This window comes from Cinclus cinclus, chromosome 5 (genome assembly GCF_963662255.1).
Source record: "Cinclus cinclus chromosome 5, bCinCin1.1, whole genome shotgun sequence".
Lineage (NCBI taxonomy): Eukaryota > Metazoa > Chordata > Aves > Passeriformes > Cinclidae > Cinclus > Cinclus cinclus.
Window position 1 is genome coordinate 35,703,989 of NC_085050.1, and position 26,339 is coordinate 35,730,327.

At 36.1% G+C, this 26,339-nt stretch overlaps 1 protein-coding gene across 3 annotated transcripts in view; it reads left to right on the forward strand.

Annotated features, from left to right (window-relative positions):
- GLRA3 (glycine receptor alpha 3) overlaps positions 1-18,100 on the forward strand; it is a 74,717-nt gene extending 56,617 nt beyond the window's left edge. Inside the window, exons 7-11 of one of the 3 annotated variants that reach the window (XM_062493611.1) lie at positions 8,060-8,274; positions 9,612-9,758; positions 14,114-14,233; positions 17,743-17,745; positions 17,831-18,100. In XM_062493611.1, coding sequence (XP_062349595.1) covers positions 8,060-8,274; positions 9,612-9,758; positions 14,114-14,233; positions 17,743-17,745; positions 17,831-18,100 — 755 coding nt within the window. Of the gene's footprint in view, positions 1-8,059; positions 8,275-9,611; positions 9,765-14,113; positions 14,234-17,742; positions 17,746-17,830 lie in introns of all 3 variants that reach the window. The other 2 variants (XM_062493612.1, XM_062493613.1) reach the window with 2 other exon arrangements.
- Positions 18,101-26,339: the final 8,239 nt, after the last annotated feature.

Consider the following 26,339-nt stretch of genomic DNA (forward strand, 5'->3'; position numbering starts at 1 on the left):
TGCCTCATATTCAGCCATTTTGCTGCCAGCTGATGATGGTGATTAAAGGAGACATAACTTTAATGTCTTATTCAGACAACTTTTGAGACTGTAGGAGTGATTTTTAAGACATGACTTTTTAACTCCCTCAGGATTTTTTCATAGACTATTTCTGCAAAAATGAGTTTTGTACTTTTTACCCAGGAGATAGTCTATAGGTGTGAAATCTCTGAAGTTGCTCATTTTTTTTGCTGATAAAGCAGAAATTATAGACACTTTGGAAAACAGAGTCTAGGGCAAGCTGAGGATGTGACCATCCCTAGATGCACAAAATCGTACTGTCTGACTTCAACAAGACACTTTTCTTAAGGGCAAATAGGCCCCAATTGTCAGCCCTGCACTGATCAAAAATTGTGCATCCTTCTTTAAAGATTCATTGAATAAAAATTCATCATCTGCCCTGGAAGTGGAAACATTACATCTAGATGTCTCTAGTTTATACTTCTCTCCTCTCTGCCCCTGCTAACACAGTGCAGCACACGACAAGTCTTTCACATCACAAGACTTCTGTTCAACTTGATATCGCTCAGGCTCAGAAGCCTGGGATACCTCTGCTACCTACCCAGTCCATCCCCAGCCTGCACCAGGGCAGGGAGCTGCTCCATTCCCATCACAGATCTCTGCAGTTGTCTTTGCCATGGTGTTGTGTCGGGTTCTCCAGCCAACAAAGGTCCTGCTCAATGCAGCTCGGTTCTCCATTCTGAGGGACATGAAAACTACAAATGTAAATTTATCAAGATGAAAAAGAAATAGTTTCCCTTTTCTGTATTTATTTTCAACTGTCTTTTACTGCAGTCGTTATCAGTCTTACACCAATGTCAAATTCACCACCTGCCTCAGTATTTTTTCCCAAAAATGCAATGTAAAGACATTTCCTTCCTGTCCAGGAATCTGTATAGTCAAAGACAGGTGACAGCCTCAGCACTGATTTCCCCCAGTATACTACTGATATCCACAGACTGTGACTTGAAAGAAAAATTGAAAGGTAGCACATTCCTAGAGTCATTTAGGGAATCCTGGCTTTAGATACATAGACAAATGCCATGTAAATGATAATTTGTCTAGTTCTGTATGTTAGACACTGGAAAAATCATCATTTCTCTTCAGGCTGTATGAAGATAGATACCGTGTTTCGTCTATTTTATGATGTGGAAAAAATGAGTACTTTTATAAGCAGCTTTTATCAGCAAAATACACTTAAATTGCAATATTTATTAAAGTGCAAATTGGAAAGTTTCTAGAGACTGCACTTACCAAGTGCTTTTAATTATCCTGACTTCTTAGAAAGCCATGAAAATCATTTCAGCTAAATTTACTTATATACAATCATTTTTGTAGATACAACTTCTTGAAATTATGAGCTTTGCATACACATAATTTATTACTTAAACATTTTTAAACTATTTATGAATTGTTTAAAAAAAATTATTGCTGGAAGGCAAAGGAACAGAAAGCATCTCTCTATTTCAGTAGGAGCTTCTCTCAAACAAAAATGTCACATTGTTGGAAGAATAAAAATGAAATGTCTTTACTGAACAAGGTAAAATTAACTGGACTGCTTTTCTTGTGGTGATTTTTATAATGACTCAAACAGGATAGAAAGTAAAAGGGACAGTATTGCCTCATGGAAAAGTCAGTTTATATATTTCATTCTCCTTCATCCTCTCTATGAAAAATCGTCTGCTATTCTGCAGTGTTGTACATAACATGCTGTTGCCAAGAGATGCTAATTACAATCTTATTTTAAAAGATGCAGAGAAAAAAGCACACAAAAAAAAGTCAAAAGGAAAGTGCTGGTGGTCTGTGATTCCTGTTATGGCAATACAGTTTTATTTTCTGAGACTATTTTCAGCTTAGACATTTTTTCAGTTAGAAGATAAAATTGTCTTCAGAAAATTTCCTTTCAACATTAATAACTTCAAACATTAAAAGCGCACTTTTTTATGAGTGTTTTTTTGTTTTGTTGGTTTTAGGTGTTTTGGCGGGGAGGGGGGGACTTTTCATTTTTCACCAATCCATTTTGTCTGAGGAGAGTTTGAGCCAATAGCCACACTCTCACAAAAGGCAATGACCTTTGCCAGGGTGATTCCATCCTGGGTACTAGATAAAACACTAGGGTTTATATATGCAAAGCCTTTAATAAAAGCTTTGATTAATTACATGATGAATGATTTTTTTTCTCAGGACAGTACAGAAACTTCAAATTTCATCTGTCTGGGGCTTTAACACACAGGTATTTAAAGGACTAGCTTTCTACTACCTAGCACACTGAAATTCCCCAATTCAGGAGGAGACAAGTGCCAGAACCAGCATTAAGGAAGAGCTGGAGAAATACAGCAAAGGGAAGGTCTGTGGTGGCCTGCAGTGAGATCATATTTGCAATATATTATATGTCATGAACTATCCTCAGTGTGGGTTTTCCTGCAACAGATACTGCTTTGAGTAAATACTTTTCCTTGTGCAGAGAATAGGTAGGAATACTCAAAGTGTTGCAGTGGCAACCGTTCAGTAAGAACCTGTGAATCCAAGATATTAAACTTTAGAAAGCAGTCAAAGGCATAAGATTCAATAGCCATATTACATCAATCTATAAAAAATCTGTTTCTTTAGTCCACATATTTTTTCATTTTGGAAGAAGATTCTTTAACTTTTGTCTTGATAAGAAAGAACTATCATTACTTTTATCTCTATAAAGAAAAAGAGTGTCAGCTGGCTTTTGCAATATGTTATCTTTTCCACCTAAGATGACAAATTCTGGTTTTTACATGTCTGAAAATGTTAAACACGGCAGAGGTTTAGAATAACACCAGGAGGAAAATCCTCTGTCTAATGCAATTTTAAAGCCCATTTTGAACTTAAGGTCTCTGTTAGGATATGGGGAGTAGAGGAATTGAGGTGCTTAAGAAATGGCTTTCCAGAAGACAGGTGAGAGAAGCTCTCTGTTGTATTAAGAGATCTAAATTTAACTCTGCCATTTAGGTTGAGCATATCCTAACCACTGAATTAGTCTCACTCTCCCTTTCTCCTTTACTCAGTTTTGTTGTTTTTTTTTTTTTGTTTTTTTTTTCTAATTTCATGCTAAGCCTTTGTCTCTAGCTGTTTTTCAAGAGGAAAAATGAAGTGTTGTTGCAGAGGAACATCATCACAGTCCAATTGCCCCAGGATTCTGTCAGCAAATCTCCATAGCTAGCAATATTTTGAATGCTAGACCGGCTGTTTGTTGGCTATCAGTCACTGGTAACATCAGAATTGTGTAGTTTACATCCATATTGACAGATGTGTTGGAATCAGAATATGAAATATTTTATTCCCAGATCCAAGACATATATTCTGCAGAGCACCATAAGGATTTATTCAGGTTTGCTTAACTCAGTTCAGTTTTGCTAAGCTTTAAATTATCTCTATTCAGCAAGCATAAGATTCCCATTTTAAGTAAATAGATTAATGTAATTTCATTAAGCTGTGTAGTCTTTTAGCCACAGTCCTCTCTATATCTAGCAGATATTTCACACTAAACCATTTATTAGCATTATCAATTATTTACAAGGTCAGGCTGCCATTTATTACTATCTAAAGTAGTATCAAGAACCTTCAGAAGATAACTCTCCATTCTGCATGGATTAACAGTTGAAGTCTGCATGCTTAGTTCTTTCCCTGTTTGTTTACACTTACTTATTTTATATTTTATTATGCTATTAATTTTTAATTTCATAGTAGTTTAATAATTGTTACTCCTTTCTTAATTACTTCTCAGGAACACTATTTCCTTGACTCAGTATCCTGAAGTAATTCTCCTTTATTAAAAATTTTTTTATAGCTTCAGAAATAGCAACTCAGCCTTCCTGGGAACCATAACTTGTTTATGACATTGTAGGGGTTCAAAGGTTTTCCCAAAAGACACGTTAAGGGCTTCTAAAAGGAGACAAATACTTTTAAGTCCTACAAACTCTTACCTCTGGGACAGTTAGAGACAGATGAAGCTATAAAAGAGGATTCTTTATGGCCTGAATTTACAACTTAGGCTTGATTTCACTTGCACATCCCACACTGCTGACAGTACCTTTTAATGATACAAGCATACTGCTCCCTGCATAGCCCATTTTTTAGCAGCACGTGCCACAGTCACAGGAGGCTGTGTAGCATGAAGATGACCTGGAGTAGAAAAATGCTCTTCTTGAGTTACTCATGGTTGGCCATGGAAGAAACAACAAAAAAAGTACAGGATCTAGATACTGACTCCAAAGAAAAGCAATTTATGCTTTCTGGGGAAAAAGAAAAATCATATAGACTGACTACAATTTTATTTTTTCACTTCACTAATGGTTTTGGCACAGACATCGGATGGATATGTTGCCAGACCAGCAGCTCTAACATTGTTGCTACCAAAGAATATGGGTAAGGGACAAAAATGCACCATCACATGCATATACACCAGTAGATTCACTTCACATGCATAGGTACAACTCTCATAAAGTCAGCACTTTTGGGGCCTTTTGTGCACTTAAATTCCTGGTTAGACTAGACTTGCAAACACAAAAAATGTAATCTCAATTTAGGAAAAAATAATTTCTTTTGGGAAGCCCTGCATATTTTTTCTTTCCCTTTCTTTACAAAAATCCATGTTATGGATTGTGTGCGCACTTACATTTAGCTTTGGTCTGAAACTACCATGAGATCTTTGTTACTCAGCCTCAGCAAAGCCACAATACCAAAATGGATTCCTGTCCTCCTGCTAGGCACTGTCTGTGGCATTCACAGTGGGTATCAAAATGAACTAGATCTTACCTTTCGCGTACTGCAAATGAATTATTAGAGTAATGCTCTTAGTTGCTTGTCTGTCTCATTCCCCAGCTGAGATTTCTTTATGGGTATGCCTCTTTTTATCCATTCAAGCACCCAGTCAAATAGATTAAACCACAGCTAACCTGGCTTTGGATTTGAAATGAAATAAAGGAAGAGAAAGGAGGCCCACAGCTGGATGCTGCTTCAGGTGGGAAAAAACAGCACTTCCTCTACTAGCTGGAGCTCACATCTGCTAGTGCACGTGTTTTTCCACTCAGCTTCATTAGCCAAGTTTATGCAGGTGGTTCTGATTTCAGTGAGGAAGGGCAAAAGCTAACATCAACTCTCACGCTTAGACCAGCAACTGTTCCAACTGCAGCGGTGAGACTGACTTCCATCCTCAGCCTTTCTCCAACACTTGGCAGTGGTGCAACAGAGTGTCTAGCTGGATAGCCACCAGTCTTCCTGAGGACCTGCTATTCATTAATTTTTCAGTGCTGTACTGGAAGAGAGGAACACAGTAGTCTCGACTAGGAAGCGCTGGAAGTATGCCTGGCAAGTCCATAAATTCTCTGGATCTAAAAAAAAGGCAGGTCTCTAGGCAAAGATACTCTTCTACTTGGAGACACATTCAACTTTCTTTTTTTTTCCTTTTTCAATTTCTTTGTTTGGTCTTGGTGTTATAGGTTTTGAGAGGTCTTTTCCTTGGCCAATGATATTTACAAAAATACTAAACCAAGCAAAAAATGTTTTTGTATAATTCCTCTGATGCATCATTCAGTCCTAGTTCTGGCCTCTTCGTTATCCCTGCTGTTTTCTCTCCTTCCCTGTGGTTACAATATATTCCATTTGCACTTCTTTCATTTAGGATGCATTTAATTTTTTTTTAGGATTCTGTTTCTTGCAATTATTCTTCTCTTCCTTCTTATTTCGATTAGGTGTGTCAAATTTGCAACCGCATAAAATAAAACCATCCATATCAGAGCTGCTATGTTATTTACTGTTCACAGTTTAGGACCACAGAATTTTTGTGCTGAGTGGTCTGTAACAGTTCAAGTCCACTGGAGTCCTCAGGAAAGAAACTCAGATCTCTTATCCCACATTTCTCTGGATGGAAACAAAGCCAACATAAAAATAGCTGACGTTTATTGAAGCTTCATATATGTGTATGCATATATTATGCAGTCTGATGCTCCTTAGTTTTATTTCCTAATCTATTTTGAAAGGAGAATATAGGACCCTATAAGAAGAAAATGTTGCATGCTGAACAATTCTTACTGATATGATGCCAAATAAAATGGCTTTGCTTAGACCTAGATTGGGCTGATGCATTTCTGTCACTCCTTACCACCACGATTTACTGTGATGTGTGAGACAGAGACTGCTGCTGTCCAAGGCTGATGAATTAACAGAATGAATGTTAGAAAAAAGAAATCTTCAGGGTAAGAACCCGTTTGAAGTAAGAATATGATTCCAACAAAGGCCACTCAGTGCAGAACTTCTGGTTACATGGGGTGGACTGAACTGCTAAGTGAAAGACTGAGTTGCATAGGTATCCTTTTGAAGACCATGAAAGAGGAACATAGGACAATATCCTGGCCTTTCCTGAAGTAAACACCGAAATTCTCATTCACTTTTTAAAACCAGGATTTCATTCCCTGACTGAGGCAGAAATCAGTCTTGAAGCTGAGGTAGCAGATGGTTGAGCCAGGATCTGGGACACAGATTTCGGGAATGTAGATAGGACTCAGAAAACGCTGGCAATTAGAAATGAAACTAATAACTGAGCTTGCAGATATAAAACTCCTGAGATACAGAACGTAACCGTAAATATCATAACAAATGTCTTTCTAAGTTTTTTGCTAGTGCCTCAACAGAATAAAATTGCCATAAAGTTACATTCATTATGGCATCATAATAAAACTAGTGGCTTGTTAAAAAGAACTGTTAAGAAAATAATGACATCCAGAAGCACTTAATATCCCTAGAATAAAATTATGTGTTTGACTTTATGTGAAGTTCATTTCTGTATGCCTACCACTATTGTCACAACATAAAACACATATTAGTATAGGATAATCTTATAATTCCATTGCATAATTTTTTAATCTCATAAGTATCAAATCTCTATTAATGTGGAAAAAAATTGTATAAAACAGCATTTTGGCAAATATGAATTGATCAGGAGAATATCTATCAAAAACAAGTGGAAAACATAACCAAAGAGCTTCATACCACTTCAGAAACATATAACAATATAGCCTTCCTTGTTAAATTTAGAATTAGGAAATGCTTTCACTCAAAATGAGGAAGAAAACTGAGTTATGTGTATTTATTACTGTGAGAAACTTTTATGTATACACCATTTACAGTAACAGCATTGCCTTCAGCACCATTATCTGACTGATATGGCCATTGGGCAGAATTTGGAAATCATATGCAGCTGGGTCAAGATCTGTGAAATAATCTACAGCTTGCAGGGTGGGGAAAAAGCCTGCAACCCCACAACAACCTTGAAAATATAAAAATGTAGGTTTATGAAATTTTTATCAGCTACCAATAGATTTATTTTTTTGTTCTGTTTGAACAAGTCAGTAGAATTTGCTTTATTTTCAGTACCTAGATAAAACTAGGTCATTTAATTACCTTCCTAAAGTTTCCTAATCTCTGGTCTTTCTAGTCTTCAATCTGTATTTGAAACTTGATCACTTCTCTTATAAGCTGGAACAGTTTGAATGGGGACACAGGGAGAGATTCTTCTATTGATTCTCCTAACGTAATACCCTTACTGATATCACATATTTTTCCCAATTTTAGTTTAATAAAGATAAAATTGAGCTTAAAATTGAACCAAATATAAAGGAGATACTATACAATGGAGAAGCAAGCATTTTCCTTGTACACAGAAGTATTTCCAAATCATAAGTTGCAAAAAAAGGGTGATCTCACAGAGGAAATTTTCTATTGCCATAATAATTGTGAGGGTTTTAATAAGAAAATAAGAATTTAAGACCTTATAAAATTCTTAATTTTTCATATATTCTGCCCCTTTTTGTTCAAGAAGATACTCCTGTTATAATGGGGTCTGTCTTTATTGCAAGTCACTGCAGAGAATTCAATAAATCATTTTCTAGTCAACATATACTTGACATAGCATACATTCTTTAGGAGTGTGCACTACATGTTGAGAGTAAAATCATTCTATTTCTCCTGAATATTTCTTCTTTGTCACAAAAAGGAAAGTTTACGTGTATTGAAGTCCGATTTCACCTTGAGAGGCAGATGGGTTACTATCTCATCCAGATGTACATCCCGAGCCTCCTGATCGTCATTCTCTCCTGGGTGTCATTTTGGATCAATATGGATGCAGCTCCAGCCAGAGTGGCTTTAGGCATAACAACTGTACTGACCATGACAACACAAAGCTCAGGTTCACGGGCATCTCTTCCAAAGGTAGGCTAAATTTCCTTTGTTTGTACTGTATTAATCATAATGTTATGTGGCAAACACTTTCTGTCAGCCTTATGTATTTAATTATTACCATCCAATCATTTTCTAAACCAGATAAATAATTTTGAAATATTAAGGGGTTTTTGATTCTCCAAATATATTCTATTTCTCCCCTGTCTCAGTCTAGTTAATTCCATAAACCTTAACAAGTAGTGAAAATACTGGTTTTACTTGTTGTAAAGTTTTACTTATTTCACAAATAGTGAAGGTACTTGTAATACTACTTGTTGAAGTAGTATTAGATAAACCCTGTCTAACAATTGTCTGGCTCATGCTTTTTCACATCCCAGTATCTGATGGCCTGCTAGAAAATATGACTGAAATTCTAAAGGCCATAGATTCTTACCATAGATTGTCAAATATATTTCTTTCTCAAAAGAGCCTAAATTATGAATTAGCTCACTGGTTACAAACACATTTACATTAAAATGTAAAAAAATGTGAACCTTAATGGCTCCAAACAATTGCATAAAAATGAATCTCAACATGATGGAAATCACTTAAAGTTTATTTCTATGATTAACTTTTTCCATTTTCTGAGTTGTAACTGCTTTAAACATTTTCCATTTCATTTAAGGCTTATTCCTTGACCATCTTCATGTTCCTTTGCAACTAATAGAAATAAAGTGTATAGAATAAAAATATACAAAGTTCAATTCCGTATTAGTTTTAACATGATATTTTTAGATTGTCTAATTAACTTTATTTCTAAGTAAAACCGATTTGAGCATTCTTTGTGTGCTAAATATATGGAACCGAATGCATCCAAAGTTAGCATCAACACATAAAATGGAATGCTCTAAATACCAATTTGAAACTATACATTTGATCATCAGACCTCTCCACCTATCTCCTTTCTTCTACCTAATTTTTATTCCAGGAACTTTCAGCCACATCCATTTTTATACAGGAATTCCCACTGGTCCCACTACAAGCTATTTTTTGCTTCTTTAGTGTCATTCACAGATCTCAGTGGGACAAATGAAGGAAGAGCATCTGTTTTTTGAGGATTATTTGGCTTTTGATATAATACACAGTACACTATAAGGAACTGCTAATGATATAAACATGTTTTGTAAAACAATAACTTTTTTGACAAAAAAAATTACTTTCATCAATTGAATTGTTGTTCTTATTATTGTCTAACTTTCCTGAAAAGATTTTTTGATAAAAGTATTGTTGGGATGTGGAGATATTAATGCACTTCCTCCTGCCATGAAACACTGAACTTCACATCTGTGGTTTTAGCATACTCAGGCTTCTCCTGTCTCCTCTCACAGGTGTCATACGTCAAAGCGATTGACATCTGGATGGCAGTGTGTCTGCTCTTTGTATTTTCTGCACTTCTGGAGTATGCAGCTGTAAACTTTGTGTCGAGGCAGCATAAAGAACTTCTGCGATTCCGACGCAAGAGGAAGAAGAGCAAGGTAAAAGTTACAGTGTTCACAGCTTTTAAAGGGTCTGACTGGATTATGCCAGGATACAGGGTTAATTTGATAAACATACTGCAGCTTGAAGTGGCAATAGAAACAAAATGGCAGCACAGCATAAAATTCACTATAGGCAGAGGGTCACTACAAGGACTATGAACTGCATAAATCCAACTTGAATTCTCGAAAGAGGGATTAAGAGGGATTTAAATGAGGCATGGGCCATGTGGGAGCCATCTGCACAAGCATGAATTTCACTCTGTTAGAAGAGTTAGGTTATACTTCAGTGAATGAATGTTACTGGTATTTGCTGCAGTTTTTACTACATTGAGATTTAACAAATGTTGTTTCCCAATTTCATTCTAATATTCAATTCAAAGCTGTAACAGTTGTGTTTCATGTAAATATTTTTTAATATACAAAGTACTTATTCAAATAACATTATTGGTAGAATAACAAACATTTTACTTTAACAGGCTGGTAAGTTTGGAGTTTTTTTTCTTTTCTCCTGTAATTTTGTTTCAGATGTTCACATTATTAGTAAGAAACTTAATTACAGTAATGGTTATTACTATTTATATTAGACCTGGAGCTACACAGACTACTGGTAAAACAACTCACTACCAAAACAACTGAGGCTAGAATTTTTAATTCTGAAATCTGTAATTAAATCAAGTAATAAGGAAAATTTCTGTCTAAGTGTAACTGCTACTTCAGATTTTACAAAGTGTAAATAGTTCTCCAGCACTTATTTAATGAGTACCTCCCCCCGCCACCAATGTCAGACAGAGCCTGTTACTATCAGTCACTATCTAGAATATTACTAGTGGATGAAAGTCTGATCATAGCAACACAATTCTGTTCGACCATCTTTCATTGCTGAAGACTTAGTCTCCAGCTTACATCACCAGGAGAAGATATTTTACGTGTTTCCCTCTTCCTTAGAAGATACTTCCTTAGAATTTTCCTTAGAAGATTCCTTCACTGCTGTAAAGCCTACCTAGGCAGTCTCCATAGACTCTGTTAAAAGGCAGGCCAGCCAGTCAGGTGAAACGGACATTTTCCTACCTTTGCCTGTGCTGTGTGTTGAGTCCCAGACTTCTTCAGCTGCCCAGAGGAGCTCACGTACCGTAGGCTTTCAGGCTGCAGGTACCTGCGTTCAGTGTTTGACCCTGTGAAAAATGTGCCTCTTGCTTCCTGGTGAGAGTAGCAGAAAAAACAGCCGTGCTTGTTCTTGGAATATGGCAGCTCTCTGATAGCCATCCTAAGCTTTGGAATGGGAAAAATGGGGTGGGGCAGACATGAATTACTGGACAGGGGGTAGGTAAGTGACAAGTGAATTGTGTATCAAACAGCTGTGGTAAGTGATATGCCACTATACTTTTGCTCCATTCATCTTTCTCATAATGTTTCTTCTGAATCTCAAGCAAATTTCATTCAACTTAAGTAATATCTTTCTTAAATGCAGGTCAATATTGTGACCACAGGATTAGGAGCTGGCAGGTAGTATCTTCCTTCCTCTGAATCAAACCAAATGTCCTTCCCACACCCTCTTAGCAAGACTTCAAAATGCAATTGCAATCAATTAAATTTCAGCTTACAGGTATGTGAAAAAGGAACCACAATATAAAAAGGACTTCTTAGAGAAGACCTTTTAGAGAAAAAAGGGTTGTGCATTAATAACCACATTGACTTAAGTGTTTTTCTGGATCATGGTATTTTTGAATTCACACTTAAAAGTCCTTACTCTAATTTTACACTTTGTCACACAGTCTTTAGCTATAGGTAGATTGCCTGCTCAGTTCTCAAAAAAATACAGGATTAGAATTAGAGACTTTAGAGTGTACAATGAAGTACCAAGTACTTTGCTTTGATTCTGAAGGATGGAGGCGTGCATTTCAATGCTTTTCTTCGTAACGTACTTCAGGTGAGGGTATTAAATATATTCGGGGGTGTAGGGCTTTCCCTTCTCCCTGTATACCTATATGTTTCATCATGAGACAAGCGTCTCGGTCTAAATTTTTCACAAAATGCTTTGTTCCTATACAAGGTTATGATTTTAGAAAAATAGTAGTTTTTCAGAAAATGTTCATTTAATTAAATGTTTCTTAACTCACTCACATTCCATGTAGAGCTAAAGCTCCTGTACAGTGTTAACCCCTGAGAACACACCTTCTCAAGCTCTAGAGACAGCTCAGCTGATTGCTTCTCTGTTTCTCAATGTTTTGTGCAACCTTTCCTTGCCCAACAAGTATACAGGACTTGAAACATTACAGCATGGAGATTTTTTTCTCTCAAAAAGAAATTTGGCTCACATCTTAAACCCCCTGGTATACAAATAATAGATGACGTTCTACAGATTAAAAACTGCAGTTAATAACTTGCCTTCCTTACCACAAGTGTTATTGTTCATTCACCATAATTTATAACATGAAATGCAGGCCCTAGGACCATAACTCAAAGCAACTTGGTTTTACTTCTTCTTTTATCTTTTTCAAAGTCAGTTACTATAACTAATTGTTATAAAGTTTTGTATGTTTGTTCTTCCTTTGGACTAGGTCAAACAGCCACTGGCTCTCAGGGATTAGATTGTACTGACTTTGAAAACTACCGTATACTAAGAAATGTTCATTTGACCATAAAGTCAAGAGGTGAAAAGAAGTTATGCAAAAAGGCTGCATTTAAAATAAACTTCAGGGACTTCCTTAAACAATAAATCTTTTTCCTTTGCAAAGAGAAAAACAATATTCTATTCATTATTTGCGTCCTACACTATTAGAGAAATAAAGCAGATAGGATAACTTGTTCATTCTGTATGCTTACCATCTTGGAACATTTTAATAAGATCAGGTTTTTCTACCAGGTGTATTCTAATTGTTGAATACAGATTTTTTTTGCCACTGGCATTTTATCTACATGGGTACAGCAAAACTTCTAGTGATTTGATGTGTTGCAAAAGTGCAAAAATAGATCAGTTTGGAAATGTTTCATTTCATGTATGTGTAGGGCAGCTGAAGAATTTCCAAAGTCTATTTTCTTTGTAATTAGAAGGATAACGCTTGTTGCAAGAAATATTTGCTCTTACCAAGTAATCAAAGCAATAGTCCCATGATCGCATTTCAGTATCTTTGGGAGGTAAGTAGATCCATTTTCCTGACTTATGTAAAGATCACTCATACCTAATTCATCACAGACAAAAGAAAATTCTACAACTCCAGTTGTTTAAAAATGTTTTTTGTTGGGTTTTGTTGGGTTTTTTTTACTGATGTGTTTTTTGGCCTGTCGTGGCTTGTCTAGAAACCCACAGAAACCAGACTACTTAATTCCTTCATGTCACCATTTGCACATTTCCATTCAGTCTTTTCTATAAATATTCCCTGTGGATACAGTTTTTGATTTTGGTTTGCTTTGGGTTTTGAGGTTTTTGTTTTGTTTTGTTTTTTTCTCATCCACCTTCCCTGGAAGTTCTCCCTAATAAGTCTATGTAATACATCAAAACTGTGTTTGCAACGTGAACATGAAACCTATACAGTAACAGCTGAAAGGAGTCAAAGGATCAAGTGATCCAAACTGGTTTTCCTTTTAAACAACTTTGTGTTATTGATCCATATCACAATTGGGGTCTTTGATATCTTCTACAAATTTGTTTTCAGAGGCCCAATCTGGTTTTTATAGAACTAGCAAAATTGTTGAAGTGTCTGGGATTGTGTTATAAATTATTTTATAAATGAAAGCTCTTTTTGCAACATAATGTGCAACCTACTCAATGCTGTTTCCCAATAAGCATCACAGTAGGTATAGGATACATTTTTCAAAGAGTCTAATGTCTTTATGATTACACAAATGGCATAATGAATCCTGAGGACAGGGGAATTTCAGTTCCCAGTTCAAAACTTTATTTGATACTTAGTGTATGAGCCACAGCTCTTTGACAAAAAAAAAAGAAACCTAGACAGTGAAAAGACATATTCAAAAATATTATGTTACCATTCCTTCACAATATTAATTATTAATTTCCTTCCTAAAAGACAAAAGAAAAAAATGGCAGAATTAGAAGTCATGCAGGGATACTGAAACATACCTGTGATCACTGTTTTTTCTTAGTTGCATTTACATTCTATGGGAAAAATATTAACTGTGTATATATATGGAATAATAATGATTTGATTTTAGGTTAGCTGTTAACATATTTAGGTTTTGGGAATATTCAGTCTATAAGTTCTATTTTCAAAATCTAAAGATCACCATATCTCTAGAAAGAAAAACAGACATGCAAACTAGATTGTCCTTAATGGTAATCACACCTTTTTTCTTTTGTTTTCTTTTTGGTCAACCATCCGTTTTGATGAAAGTATTTTGAGGGAGTTCTTGATGGAAATGAAATCAGTGAATCATTACAGCATAGCAATGGCTTGAGATGTGCAGGACGTATAGACGGGACTTTGCCTCAAATCTACAGTACAAATTTAAGGGTAAACTATGAAGAAGATGTCCCATTTGTCATAATGTGATATCCAACCATTAACAGAGGCCCTGTCCTTTTGTCTACAAAAACATCTTCCCATGTGGACTTCATATACCTTCATTGCTACCTGTATGTGATGACGTGAGATGTTAGTAAAGGTACTGTCTTGTTAATTTCATAATCCATTTTGATCTGTTTAAATCTGGATTAAAACATAATACTAAAATTTTGCACTTATTGTAGTGCACAACTCACCACTTTTCTTCTCAAAACTGAGCAATAAAAAAGATTATCAAATTACCAAAGTCAAGGCTTCAAATAAGTTTTCAAGTTTTTAAAACACCTTACAATCAAATGGCTATGGGGTTATTTTCAGCCCTTATATATATATGTTATTTCTCAAGATAAAAGTATTACTAAGTACATGGACAGAAAGCACCATAGTCACAAGGCCACAAAACTAACTTATAGCTAAGTATTTTGTAGAACAACACTGATACCAAAGTAAACATATTGAAATTATTTCCTTCAGACCACTAAAGAATTCTAGCTTTCCAAATAAAACTTCTTATCTAGATTTATTCCATTCCTTAATTACAGTAATTTTAATAGAAATTATAAAACATTTAAATGTAACTGCATGAAGAAAATCTTGCAAGTTGTTAATTCTCAAGCTGAATGGGTGAAAAATGCATTCAAATAAAACTCTCACCAAAGTTCATTCTTAATAAGATTTTTTAAGTTTTATCAAAAATCTATAAAAATAGTTTTCTTTTCTTTAGTGATGACACACTAAAAAGGACACAAAAGAAACAAAATTTTCCTTATACTTAAAAAAAAATTCTATTAATTCAGCCAATATGCAGGACTTTTTCAGGAAGATTCATTGTAAAAGCTCTCAACTGGGTCATACAGGGTATTGTCCTGCAGATGATTTCTACATCTGTAGACTCAGACACATGCATTCTGAGACATATTTATAGTCAAAAAGAAAGTCACTCACTTTAGCCAAGTGAGTCAACAGAAAATAGAAAAGGGATGTCACTGACATAATGCCTTCAATAAATCACTCAGGGCTAGTATTGATAATAACTGCATCTTTCCTGCTGTACACATGCACCTTCGGATATTAATCTGAAGCCAACGCATTATGAGTCTGCTGGAAAAGTTGCAGAACCACATTTTGAATATTCAAGCTGCTGCCCCTAAAAAGAACTCCGGTGGCTCTTGGCACACTCCAGAAGGTGTCCTTTCCTGCAGATCCACCTGCCCTAGCACTTGGGTGTGACTTGGCTGGCTCCAACCATCCTGTCTGCTCTCTTGGAGACACCATCCAACAGACACCGGGCAGGACTCCTACAAGGAGCTTCACATCAGTTCAACAACAGAGAGCAGTTCCAAGCAGTCTGCTTGCAGATGAAATACAGGAGGCCTGCAAACATAAAAATAAGGAGACACCTGGCCTTTGAAACATTCTAGGGGATCATTCCATTCAGGTAAACCTAAAACAGAGACAGTAAACACTTAGTATATAGTGCCTGATCCTGAAAAACTGCACAGCTTAAATCTGCTACTCAAAAGAATCATTATCTTTCTTAGCCTATGCAGTCATAAGGATTATTTTTCTGGAGAAGCATAAAAAGACAAAATCCTGAAATGTACATATGAAGTAGTTTAAATGGCAAGTTTATGGTAAATTCTCACAATACATGCATTTCTAAATTAATATTTCTCTTAACTGGACACAAGACTACAACTATTCTAGAAGACAACCACATTAAAGATTTTATTTCCCATGCTTATCTGACAGGAGAGGAACACTATTGCAGTAATTAAATCTCTGTTTTATCACATCATCAAATAATGATCCTATCATTTTGTATTTCTGTTTTTCATTTCCATAGTAAAGTCAGTCAATGATTTTTTCCTCCTCATTTTCTTTCATGTTAATTTTCCTTTATTTTTAAAAGGCAGATTCTAATACATATTTTAGGTATAGTAAATTCAGTGAGCTTTATCAGTCTCTATATTTACTGAATTTATGTATATGAGGAAGTATTTCTGTTGGGTGATATCTACAGCTCTGCTAGATGGTCATGCTGATGGCCAAACAGTTCACTTCACTCTTAGTTATTTATGTGCATTCTTTTGTAGCTAACATAATCAACTAATATTGGTAATAAAACTCGGCTCTTTTTTTAAACAAAGTAATTAGCAATTATTTGATTGAAGATTTTAATATGTTTAAAATTAATTCTTCATCAAAATGTGTTTTCAGATTTTCAAAGTGTCACAGACATTTTCTTGGAACTTTGCATTTAAGTTGTGCTCATGGAGAAATTGCATTTGTATAAAGGATAAAGCAAAACAAAAAATGCTTTGAACTATTGAATTTAAACAGTAATTATTTGATTTGGTTTGGAAAATAAATATGTTTGAGACTTCAATTTAAGCTAGGAAGAGCTTTAAAATAACAAAAATTCTCCTACAGGAGAAAAATTGACAGCTACTCAATTCTTTATAATACTTATGAAAATTTTTCAAAATACTTAAGAATAAATGTAATCATTTCTATATTTCATGAAAATGTAAAATCCTAAAGCAACTAGGCTAAATTAGACACAAAAAATTGACATTCCTGAATTTAACATTAATATTGAAAAAAGGGTGAATGCCATCACAATCACATAATTATTCTTGAGCAGTCTATGTAAAGAAGGAGTACGCTGGAACATATTTCAGAACCAAATATAGCCCTGACTTCACAGATTACGTATCATTTGTTTGTCTGTGTATGTGCCTTTTTATCACTTGAGGATACCTAGATAAAGAGAAGTTAAGAAGATGCCTCCAAAAACAAGATACATTTTTAAATTGTATGCCATGAAAATATGTGTATCTTCAGAACATCTACTGTTTCTGTGTCATTTGATTGAGAAACACTCTCTTTTATAATCCCCTAATCCTGAATGCCTTTGCCAATTTTCCCCTGAATTGACAGAAGAATGAGTCAGAAGAAAAATCTGGCCTTTAGCTTCCCTTTCTTTTATTTTAAACTAAGACACTGCATACTATTCTTTTTACCTGATGCATTCACAGGGAACAGCAGAATTTAGGCCCACAGATAAGTTGAATCTAATATACGTTGGCCAAATAGGCAGAATTCTCACTAATATAATGAATGTGCATATCATTAGTGATTATATGATGAGTATCTCTAGTGGCCAGGATCCTGGGTTGTAAGGCAATGTACAGACTTAATAGCTGTTTTCTGAAAGACCAGCGTGAAATTTGTTCATTCAAAGACTGCACATATTTACTGTAAATGGGGAAACTTAAACCAAATCAGAAGCTGTGTGCCCAATTACCACTAGTTTACTAGGCTTTCTCATCTGTGCTTGTTAATGATCCAGCAATATTTTTGGCAGATTCTGATAGGGATGAAATTTCAACAAGTTAGGATAAGGTGTGGATTCAAGAAGTCAAAGAGGTAATGGTGCAACTGCTATTTGGCAGCAGGTAAGATTTCTGTAAACAATATTTTTTATAAAAAAGCCTTCTTGCTCTTTTTCTTTCTTTTCTTTTCTTTTTTTTTTCCCGACAGGATGATGATACGCGTGATAGTCAGTTTAGCATTACAGCATATGGAGTGGGCCCGTGTGTGCAAGCAAAAGATGGAATAACACAAAAGGGGCCAAATAATCCTGTTCAAGCTGTACCAAAAAGCCCTGATGAGATGAGAAAGGTGTTCATTGACCGGGCCAAGAAGATAGACACAATATCCAGAGCTTGTTTCCCATTAGCCTTTCTGATTTTCAACATTTTTTACTGGGTAATCTACAAAATCATCAGGCATGAGGACATTCACCAATAACAAGATTCAGGCTTGCAGTACAAAAAGATCTGACTGTCGCACTCAACGGGAGGCTTTTTTTGTCAGAAATACACATCAGAGGAATGATTGGAAGAGTTAAAAACAATGATGGGGAGAAAAAGGATCCTGCATGGCCTGCAATGACCAGCTACAGTGGGATGGAAGAATAACACCCAGAGAAGATACATCTGCTATTCCAAACTTTCCTTATCAAACAAATTATTAACAACTTTTTCATTGAAAATCACTCTCTCCTGAAGCTTTATTGCCAAGTATTTATACATACTGTTACATAGTGGTATAATTGTACAGTACTCTTTGATGGTCCTTAAATTTTTTAAACTTCGGTGTATTTTTAATTTTAAAAACATTTCCAGAATACCCTAGGTGAATCCACAGTATTACAGAATAGATTAGTGTTTGTAAGTTTTATTTTAATTTTACAATATAATGACAAATAACTGATTAGAGAAAACAGTGTAAAGGACTTGATCTAGTCTTAAGGACAGTACTGGTGGTTTTACAGTGAATACATTTAACATATTTAAGTCATATAATTTATTCAATGCACTTCATATTAATGTTACCCTGGAAGGTGTATCTTGAAATAGTCTCAGACAGCACAAGGTATACAGCCTAATAGTCTACATTTCATATCAGAAATATCCTAAAATTTGTAAAGTATTGATTCCTGCAGAGGATTTTTTTCTTTCAATTACTTATACTTTGGCAAGTGAAGCATATTCTTTAATATTTTTTATATTTTTATGGAGGTTTTTTTTCTCAATTCATAAAACTCATACAGCTTGTATAGACAAATTACATCAAAATTTTGCAATGCTACATTTTGATTCAATGCAAAGAGATCTTGGACCAAAACTGAAAGCAAAGAGTCAACTGCTTCACTGAAGCATTTGGAGGATGAATACAGTTATGTTTATGCACATTCATCTCCTGTATGGTACATGATACAGGAAGTTTAATTTATGAATGCGACAAATTTTCTGACTCATTCTTTGAAGTTTGTTAATATGACTTGGATGCTGGTTAAGAAGCACTTCACAATTTTGGAAAAACATGCAGCTCTTCTCAAACATTAAAAAAAAGACCTGTATGGTTCTTTCACATTAATAAATAGGAGAACAACTATTAAAACTCCAAGAAATATCTTTCCTGTTTAGGTTTAAATAAGCCATATTAGTTGCTTCTTTGAACTGTAAGACCATAGATCACATTTATGGCACAGTGTCTAGGCCAGAGATTTACTTTTGTCAATCTATTGGCAAAACAAAACCATGCTACGATGTGGAAATACAGCATTTAGAATTATTAGATACTCTAAGTCCAGTAGGTGAGGCTGATTCTCACTGCAAAATACTTTAATTTTGAACACGTTTAGAATTTGTGCTTTGCTGCTAATCAGAATGTGTATACAAAAGCAGAATCGGCTGGAGGCACATCTGGTGCACTGCCAAAGGCATGGTACAGATGAAGTAACAGAAGCAATGTAACTGCACTGGCATTGTAACATAGCTACCTTGGGTTTGGCTTAATTTGTTAGTATTTTCCTCCCAGGATTAGTTAGTGAGATTTTATAATAGTAGTTCTCACATTTTGTTAAATTGTGTCAGAAAGAACATGTTTAATCCACCTTTATTGTAAAACTATTATTCTTTTATAGTGTTGCTTCATTTATAATCTAAAATTAATTCAGTTCACTTTTTTGCTTTTGTTTTTTTCTGATATTGTGTCTGGTTTTTTATTGATTTGTTTACGTGCACATTCCAAAAAATCTCATTCATTTATGAAGGTGTGAGAGGGTATCACAAATTTATGGCTGATAGTCACCTCTCTCAAAGTTAGGGCTAGTTGTATTGTATGGAAAGGGATGTTAACATGCTTCTTTGTTTGTTATCAGCAAAATCAAGTGTATTATGTTTAAGGGCTGTTTTCAAAGGCTCATAATTATTGGCATGTGATTCTATTTTGATACAATGGAACCAAGATCTCTCTGGAGCTGATGGTTTTGTGGACTTTTTTAATGGAACCATAACATTTACCTAGGTAACAGAAGCCTCTTAGTCCACTAATAATGCATTTTTTTTCCAAAAGAAATAATAACTTTAAATTTAAGTTCCATTTATATTATTCCTAAATTACTTAGAATAAAGTCACATGGTAGAGAAAGAGAGAAATGTTATTTAAGATATTAAGAAACTTCAAGGCACAAATGCCTGCTATTCACCACTGACAACAGGAATAGTCCAAAACTGCCAGCAGGCATGCCAGCCCTCTGTGCAGAGCTGGAATCAACAGCTACTGACATTGACATGAGCTAAGATTACTGTAAAAGATTATTATTTTTTCACAACCATACGATGAAGCAGCAGGAAATGATGTTAAGATGCAAGAATTGAAAGGTACTCTGCAATATTTACCAGATTGCACTATTTATGTTGCACTCCCATCAAAGAGGCAGTGGAAATGCAGAAAAATAATCATCAAGGAGATAATGCTTGAGGTAAATGGTGTCTGGCAGGGTTCCTCCTATGTATAAAAAAGACTCCATTGATTAGGCAGAAGTAATAGCTACCTCACTTCATTGTCACTGGACCTGGGCTCTGCAGAGAACAAGTCCTTGGCAAAGCCACACAAGAAGGCTTCTCATGAGCACAATCTCTGTGTGACAGGATAATGCAGCTTTGTCCCAAGTCATCAATCAACACAGATGCAGACCCCATACTTCTTGGGTCATGTTTTTGTGATTTCTGTGGAATAGCCCTACACATCAAAAATTAAGTACTGGCACTAGGACGCTGTAACACAATGAGAACAGAGGGAGACACTGTAGGATCTGGAGGAATATCCCAGTAACAGAGCAACTGAGGAGCTGACACAGTCTCCATAAAGGGGAAAAAAAGGATTAGGCACCCTTACTATTTCCCCCATCCTGCTGTGTCTCCGTAGGTACACTTGCTCAGGTGGAAGCAGTGACTACAGGGGGAAACAATTGATATCATCTGCTGCAAAGTTTATATTGTTTTGTGACTCTAGTTTCTACCTGTGCAGACTGACTTCCACTTCATCCTCTTTCTTGATAGAAAGAGAAGCGGAACAGGAAGGTACAGGATGAAAAGTCGGGGCTGTGCATTGCAGAACAGGGGCCACAGTGTGAGAAAAAGCCCAAAGCAGAGTCTGGAACCTCTCACATTACTGTCTTTTCATTCTGCACTAAAGAGAGATGTGGCCGAATCCATGTCACCCCTCATAAGAGAAATAACTGGAGTACCTTGTGAGAAGAGAAGAAAAGCCCCTTAAAGGTGCAGTAGAAATACTCAACTATCACTCTACCAAACTCCTACTTAAATTCCAAGCAGCAGAATGCATTTTATTTTCAAAACTATATTCAAATATTAACTTAACAGGCTTGCATGGTTAGATGGATGCCATTTTTCTCTGTAAAACTATGCGAAGATGAAAAGAAATAAGGAATACTAGTATTTTACTGCTGAGAATTCAGCTGCTTTAACACCAAAATATACTGCATTTTACTTTCGAGGACTTTTGACAGCAAGCACTATTATTTTAACAGGTTAGCATAATTCAGGAAGAACAGAGCATTTATTTAATATTTAATTATTTTTTTCAGCTCAATCATGCATTAGTTTTCTTTGGATTCTTTTTCTTATAGTTCATTCCAAAATGTGCTTTATAAAGAATAATTTGTGATGTGTGAGAGATGATTCTGTTTACTCACTAGACAGAAATATTTAGGTGATTAAATGTGCACTTTACATTTAAGGAGGGAGGTATTGCTTCCATTTTGTGAATAGTCCCTTACAGAACTGTAGACTGATAATGTAGATAAAGAAAGAATATAATAAACTGTACAAAACCTTATATTTTTTAATAGTAGGGAAAAGATAAAAAGTCTTCCTTTACCTTAGAAAAAGTATTATTTTCAGCAATAATTTTATAGTAGAAGGAAATTAATTTATTTGCACCATTCCCAGCCCAAGCTGACATGATTGGTTGCAAAAGATGCATTTTTTGTGCAACTTCTGCTCTTGTTTGAGCTATCATAGAAATTAACCCAATCCAACAGAATAGAATTTGGCCTTAAAATGTGAAACCACTGAATGAGAGAGTAATACACACAGTACCCCTGTGAGGTAGTAAAATAACTTTATCCACATCTAACTGCACAATAGTATGGTTATTTAGATGAGTACAATATCAGATTTCACAGCTTTTTTCCTTTATGACACAACTAAGAAGAAAAATATAAATCTCAAACCAGACTACTTGTTAGTAATAAAATGGGTGTTCTGTTTTGGAGTGGTTACAGAAAAGGTGTCTTCAGGCAACAATAACCTACAGTAATTACTGAAGTACTATCAGTTTGGAAGGCTTGTGGAAGCAGGTTAGATTGCTAGAAGCAGTGGATTAATGCCAGAAAAAGTGTTGACTCATCCTGTCTTCTTGATATTCTCGCATATTGCTGCACTTCTTCACTTTCATCTTTGTGAAATATGCAAGAAACATTTCTTATGTTTGTATTTTAATGTACATCAGAGTGATATTAACAGATGTAATGAACTAAAGTAGCTACTGATGTTCCATGAATGTGGAATTGTAAGCTGTACAAAAAGAAATTGTGCCATAAGCTTTTGACATAAAGGTTTAACATAATATATGGTATTTTGTGTGTTAGTGATCCTGGCTTTTTAAAGGCTACAGAGACAAAAAAGATTAAAATTGATATGATAGTGTATTAATAAATTGTCTGTGAGTTTTCAAAATATTCTCCTGTGAAGTCTCTCTGACAGCAATTTCATCTCAAAGTACTTCCTTTTTTGGTAAAAATCTATAAATGTGTTGTGCATGGATTTGATTAGATTCCTTTTTATTGTATTACAGTATCATATTGCACTTAACTGACATTCTCTGCAGTCAGAAGTGTTAAAAATGTGAAATTTATGGTGTCACCCATGTCATTGTAGATATTTTGTTCAAAAAAAATAAACTTAACTTTTTTTAGAAACTGTGAAATAATTTTTATTACATTTTAGGTAATGACTTTCAAGTCAGAAGAGGGACATTTATACCGTTGGAAAAAAGAATGAAACCCTCAGCAGTAGTTGTGGTGCACTACCATTAGGTATTTCAGAACTGAAAGCAAGAGAGAGGAGTAGAGTGCCTTTGATTGTTATATGGGCTCTAGCTCTGAAAAAAAACACTTTGTTCTGAAAACTCAGGGAAAATTATCTTGATAAATGCCTATAGAAGTAAGTACAGCCTCTCCAGAATAGTCCTGCTGAACTCATCATCACAAAGTTTCACTAGAAACAGAATAGCTTTATGAGAATTCTATAGATCTGTGAGCCCCTCCTATGTACTCCCTGATAGAAAACTTGAAGTTAGCAGATAAGAAGTCATTTGAGAACTAACTGAGTTTTTCTAATCTGATTACAGCAGCGTTGATGGCCTTGTAAAGAGCATAGTCAGTAACAGCCACCTCTTTAGGAGGCAACACAGTTGTTTGTCACTGCCTGCCCACATGTCACAAAAGGCAACATCAGTTCACGCCTCTCAGTTTGCTCATGTGAAGGGACACAAAACAGCAACTTTGACATATTGACAAATGAAGTGTTTCTGTAATAATCAGTTGGAAATACTTCAGTTCAGCAAACTGTAGCTGAACTTGTAGCTTGGAGCTACAAAAAAAAACCCCCCTGTAGCTTGGAGATTTATAAAATGGAAATTTCTCAAAGCAACAGTCGAATGAAACAAGAACCCCAGAGAAGCCTTGGTAGAAATCCTGAGTGAGCCTTCACAGAGCCTGCAGAGCTCTCAGATCTTTGCTATTTGTGACAGCTGTTGCTCCAGCAGATCGATACTATCTTGTCTTCCCTTAAGCAAAGCACAGCTGGTACCTCTGCCCTTGTACAGATATATTCACAGGCAGCAATTTCATGAAACTACTGCAGTAGCAAATGTTTTCATGATGAGGTACGCAGTTCCCAGAGCATGAAAACTGCAAATGCACCATACCAGGTGTGCAACCAGCAATTTAAAAAGAAAGTAACAGCCAGGTAACGTGACCTGAGAATCATAAGAAAGAGAAGATCTTAAAGACATCAATATGTGATTTATGGCATAAACCACGTGGTCCTTTCAAGGCAATGTTCTGGAAAAACAGATATCAAATGTTTTCTTTTCATGATTGCATATATAATGACCTATCACTTTTAAAAATATCTAGCTATTTTAAAATATCTTTAAAATACTTAATTTCACATAATCCATACAGTGGATTTTATTTTGTGTTATCTATATACTATCAGAATCTGAGAACATGCTTTTTTTCTGAATAAGACACAAAGTTGTGAATTTAAAACAAAGGACAGCAGTCCTCAAAAGTCACAGACCTAGAATTCCAGAGCAATTTTCCTTTTGGAAATGAATCACACTTTCTCAAAAATTTAATAAATATGTATTTGACATATTATATTTTCTCCTTAGCAAAAATTAAATATTTAAACATTTATTTCACAGAGTCACAAAGTCACAGATTGGCTGAGGTTGTAAGGGGCAAACGCCTGCTCAAGAAGGGCCACTTACAGCCAGTTGCCCAGGGCCATATAACTCAGATATCTTTTTATTATCTCTAAGGATGATGACCCCACAGCCTCTGCAGGCAACCTGTGCCAGTGCTCCGTCCCCCTCAGATTAGAAACTGTCTCCTGATATTCAAAGGGAACATCCTGTGTTTGGGTTTGTGTCCATTGCCTCCAATCTTGCCCCCAAGCACTGTTTAAAAGAGCCTCCATCTTCTTTACCTACTTCACAGAAATTTTTACACGAGTTGATGAAATCCCACAGAAGTGGTCCTGTTCTTCTCAGCCCTGTCCAGCTGCTCATCCCCCCAGCACACATCCCCCAGAGCCTGGGGCTCGTCTCTCCCCAGGTGCAGGGCTTTGCACTTCCCCCCACAAGGTTGAAAATACTTTTCTTGTAATATTAGTCCCCATTTAAGTAATCTGCATATAAAACCTCTACTGAGCTATTGAGTTCATCCTCAAATCCACTTGTGTTTTATTTCCTCTCTTAACTTGCCAAATAACACACAGACCTGCCTTGAAAACTTCTCAGTGTTGCTTTGGACGTGTTAGTTCTTCTCATTAGGCATGTTCACTAGGTACTGAAGACATTAAACAGTTTTTTTTAAAAGCAGATGATACAGCTGCTTTTCCAGCTGAATATGAGGAAGAGAGTGAATGAGTGTGCACTGTAACAGATTTTCCAGAGAGCTTGTGGAGTCTCCCTTCTGGAGATGTTCAAGAACTTCCTGGACACAATCCTGTGCCCCGTGCTCTAGGACGGCCCTGCTGAAGCAGGGATTAGACCAGTTGAGCCATTGCAGTCCCTTCAACACGACCCATTCTATGGCTCTGTATGAAGCAAGAGTCAACGTCACCTAGAGGGCAGAATAAGTCCACAATTTACTCGAGTTAGGCTTAACATATTTAAAGTAGGCGGCTATTGGACATTTCCACAAAACTCCTTCCATTATACACGAACCACCCGTAGGAACACGCATCCCTCGTTTTGGTGCAGCAAAGGCGTCGCCGTTTCTCAGGACAGTATAAATAACACCACAAGATGGCGCTCCCTCATAGGATTGAGTCCCCCTCTTATGGATTGAGTCCCCCCATATGGATTGAGTCCCCCCCATATGGATTGAGTCCCCCCCATATGGATTGAGTCCCCCCCATATGGATTGAGTCGCCCCATATGGATTGAGTCCCCCTCTTATGGATTGAGTCCCCCCATATGGATTGAGTCCCCCCCATATGGATTGAGTCCCCCCCATATGGATTGAGTCGCCCCATATGGATTGAGTCCCCCTCTTATGGATTGAGTCCCCCCCATATGGATTGAGTCCCCCCATATGGATTGAGTCCTCCCCATATGGATTGAGTCCCCCCATATGGATTGAGTCCCTCTCCCCATATGGATTGAGTCCTCCCCATATGGATTGAGTCCCCCCATATGGATTGAGTCCCTCTCCCCATATGGATTGAGTCCCCCCATATGGATTGAGTCCCCCCATACGGATTGAGTCCCCCCCATATGGATTGAGTCCCCCTCTTATGGATTGAGTCCCCCCCTATGGATTGAGGCCCCCCATACAGATGTTTTGGGAACACGCAGTCTGTTCAAGGACAAAAAACTT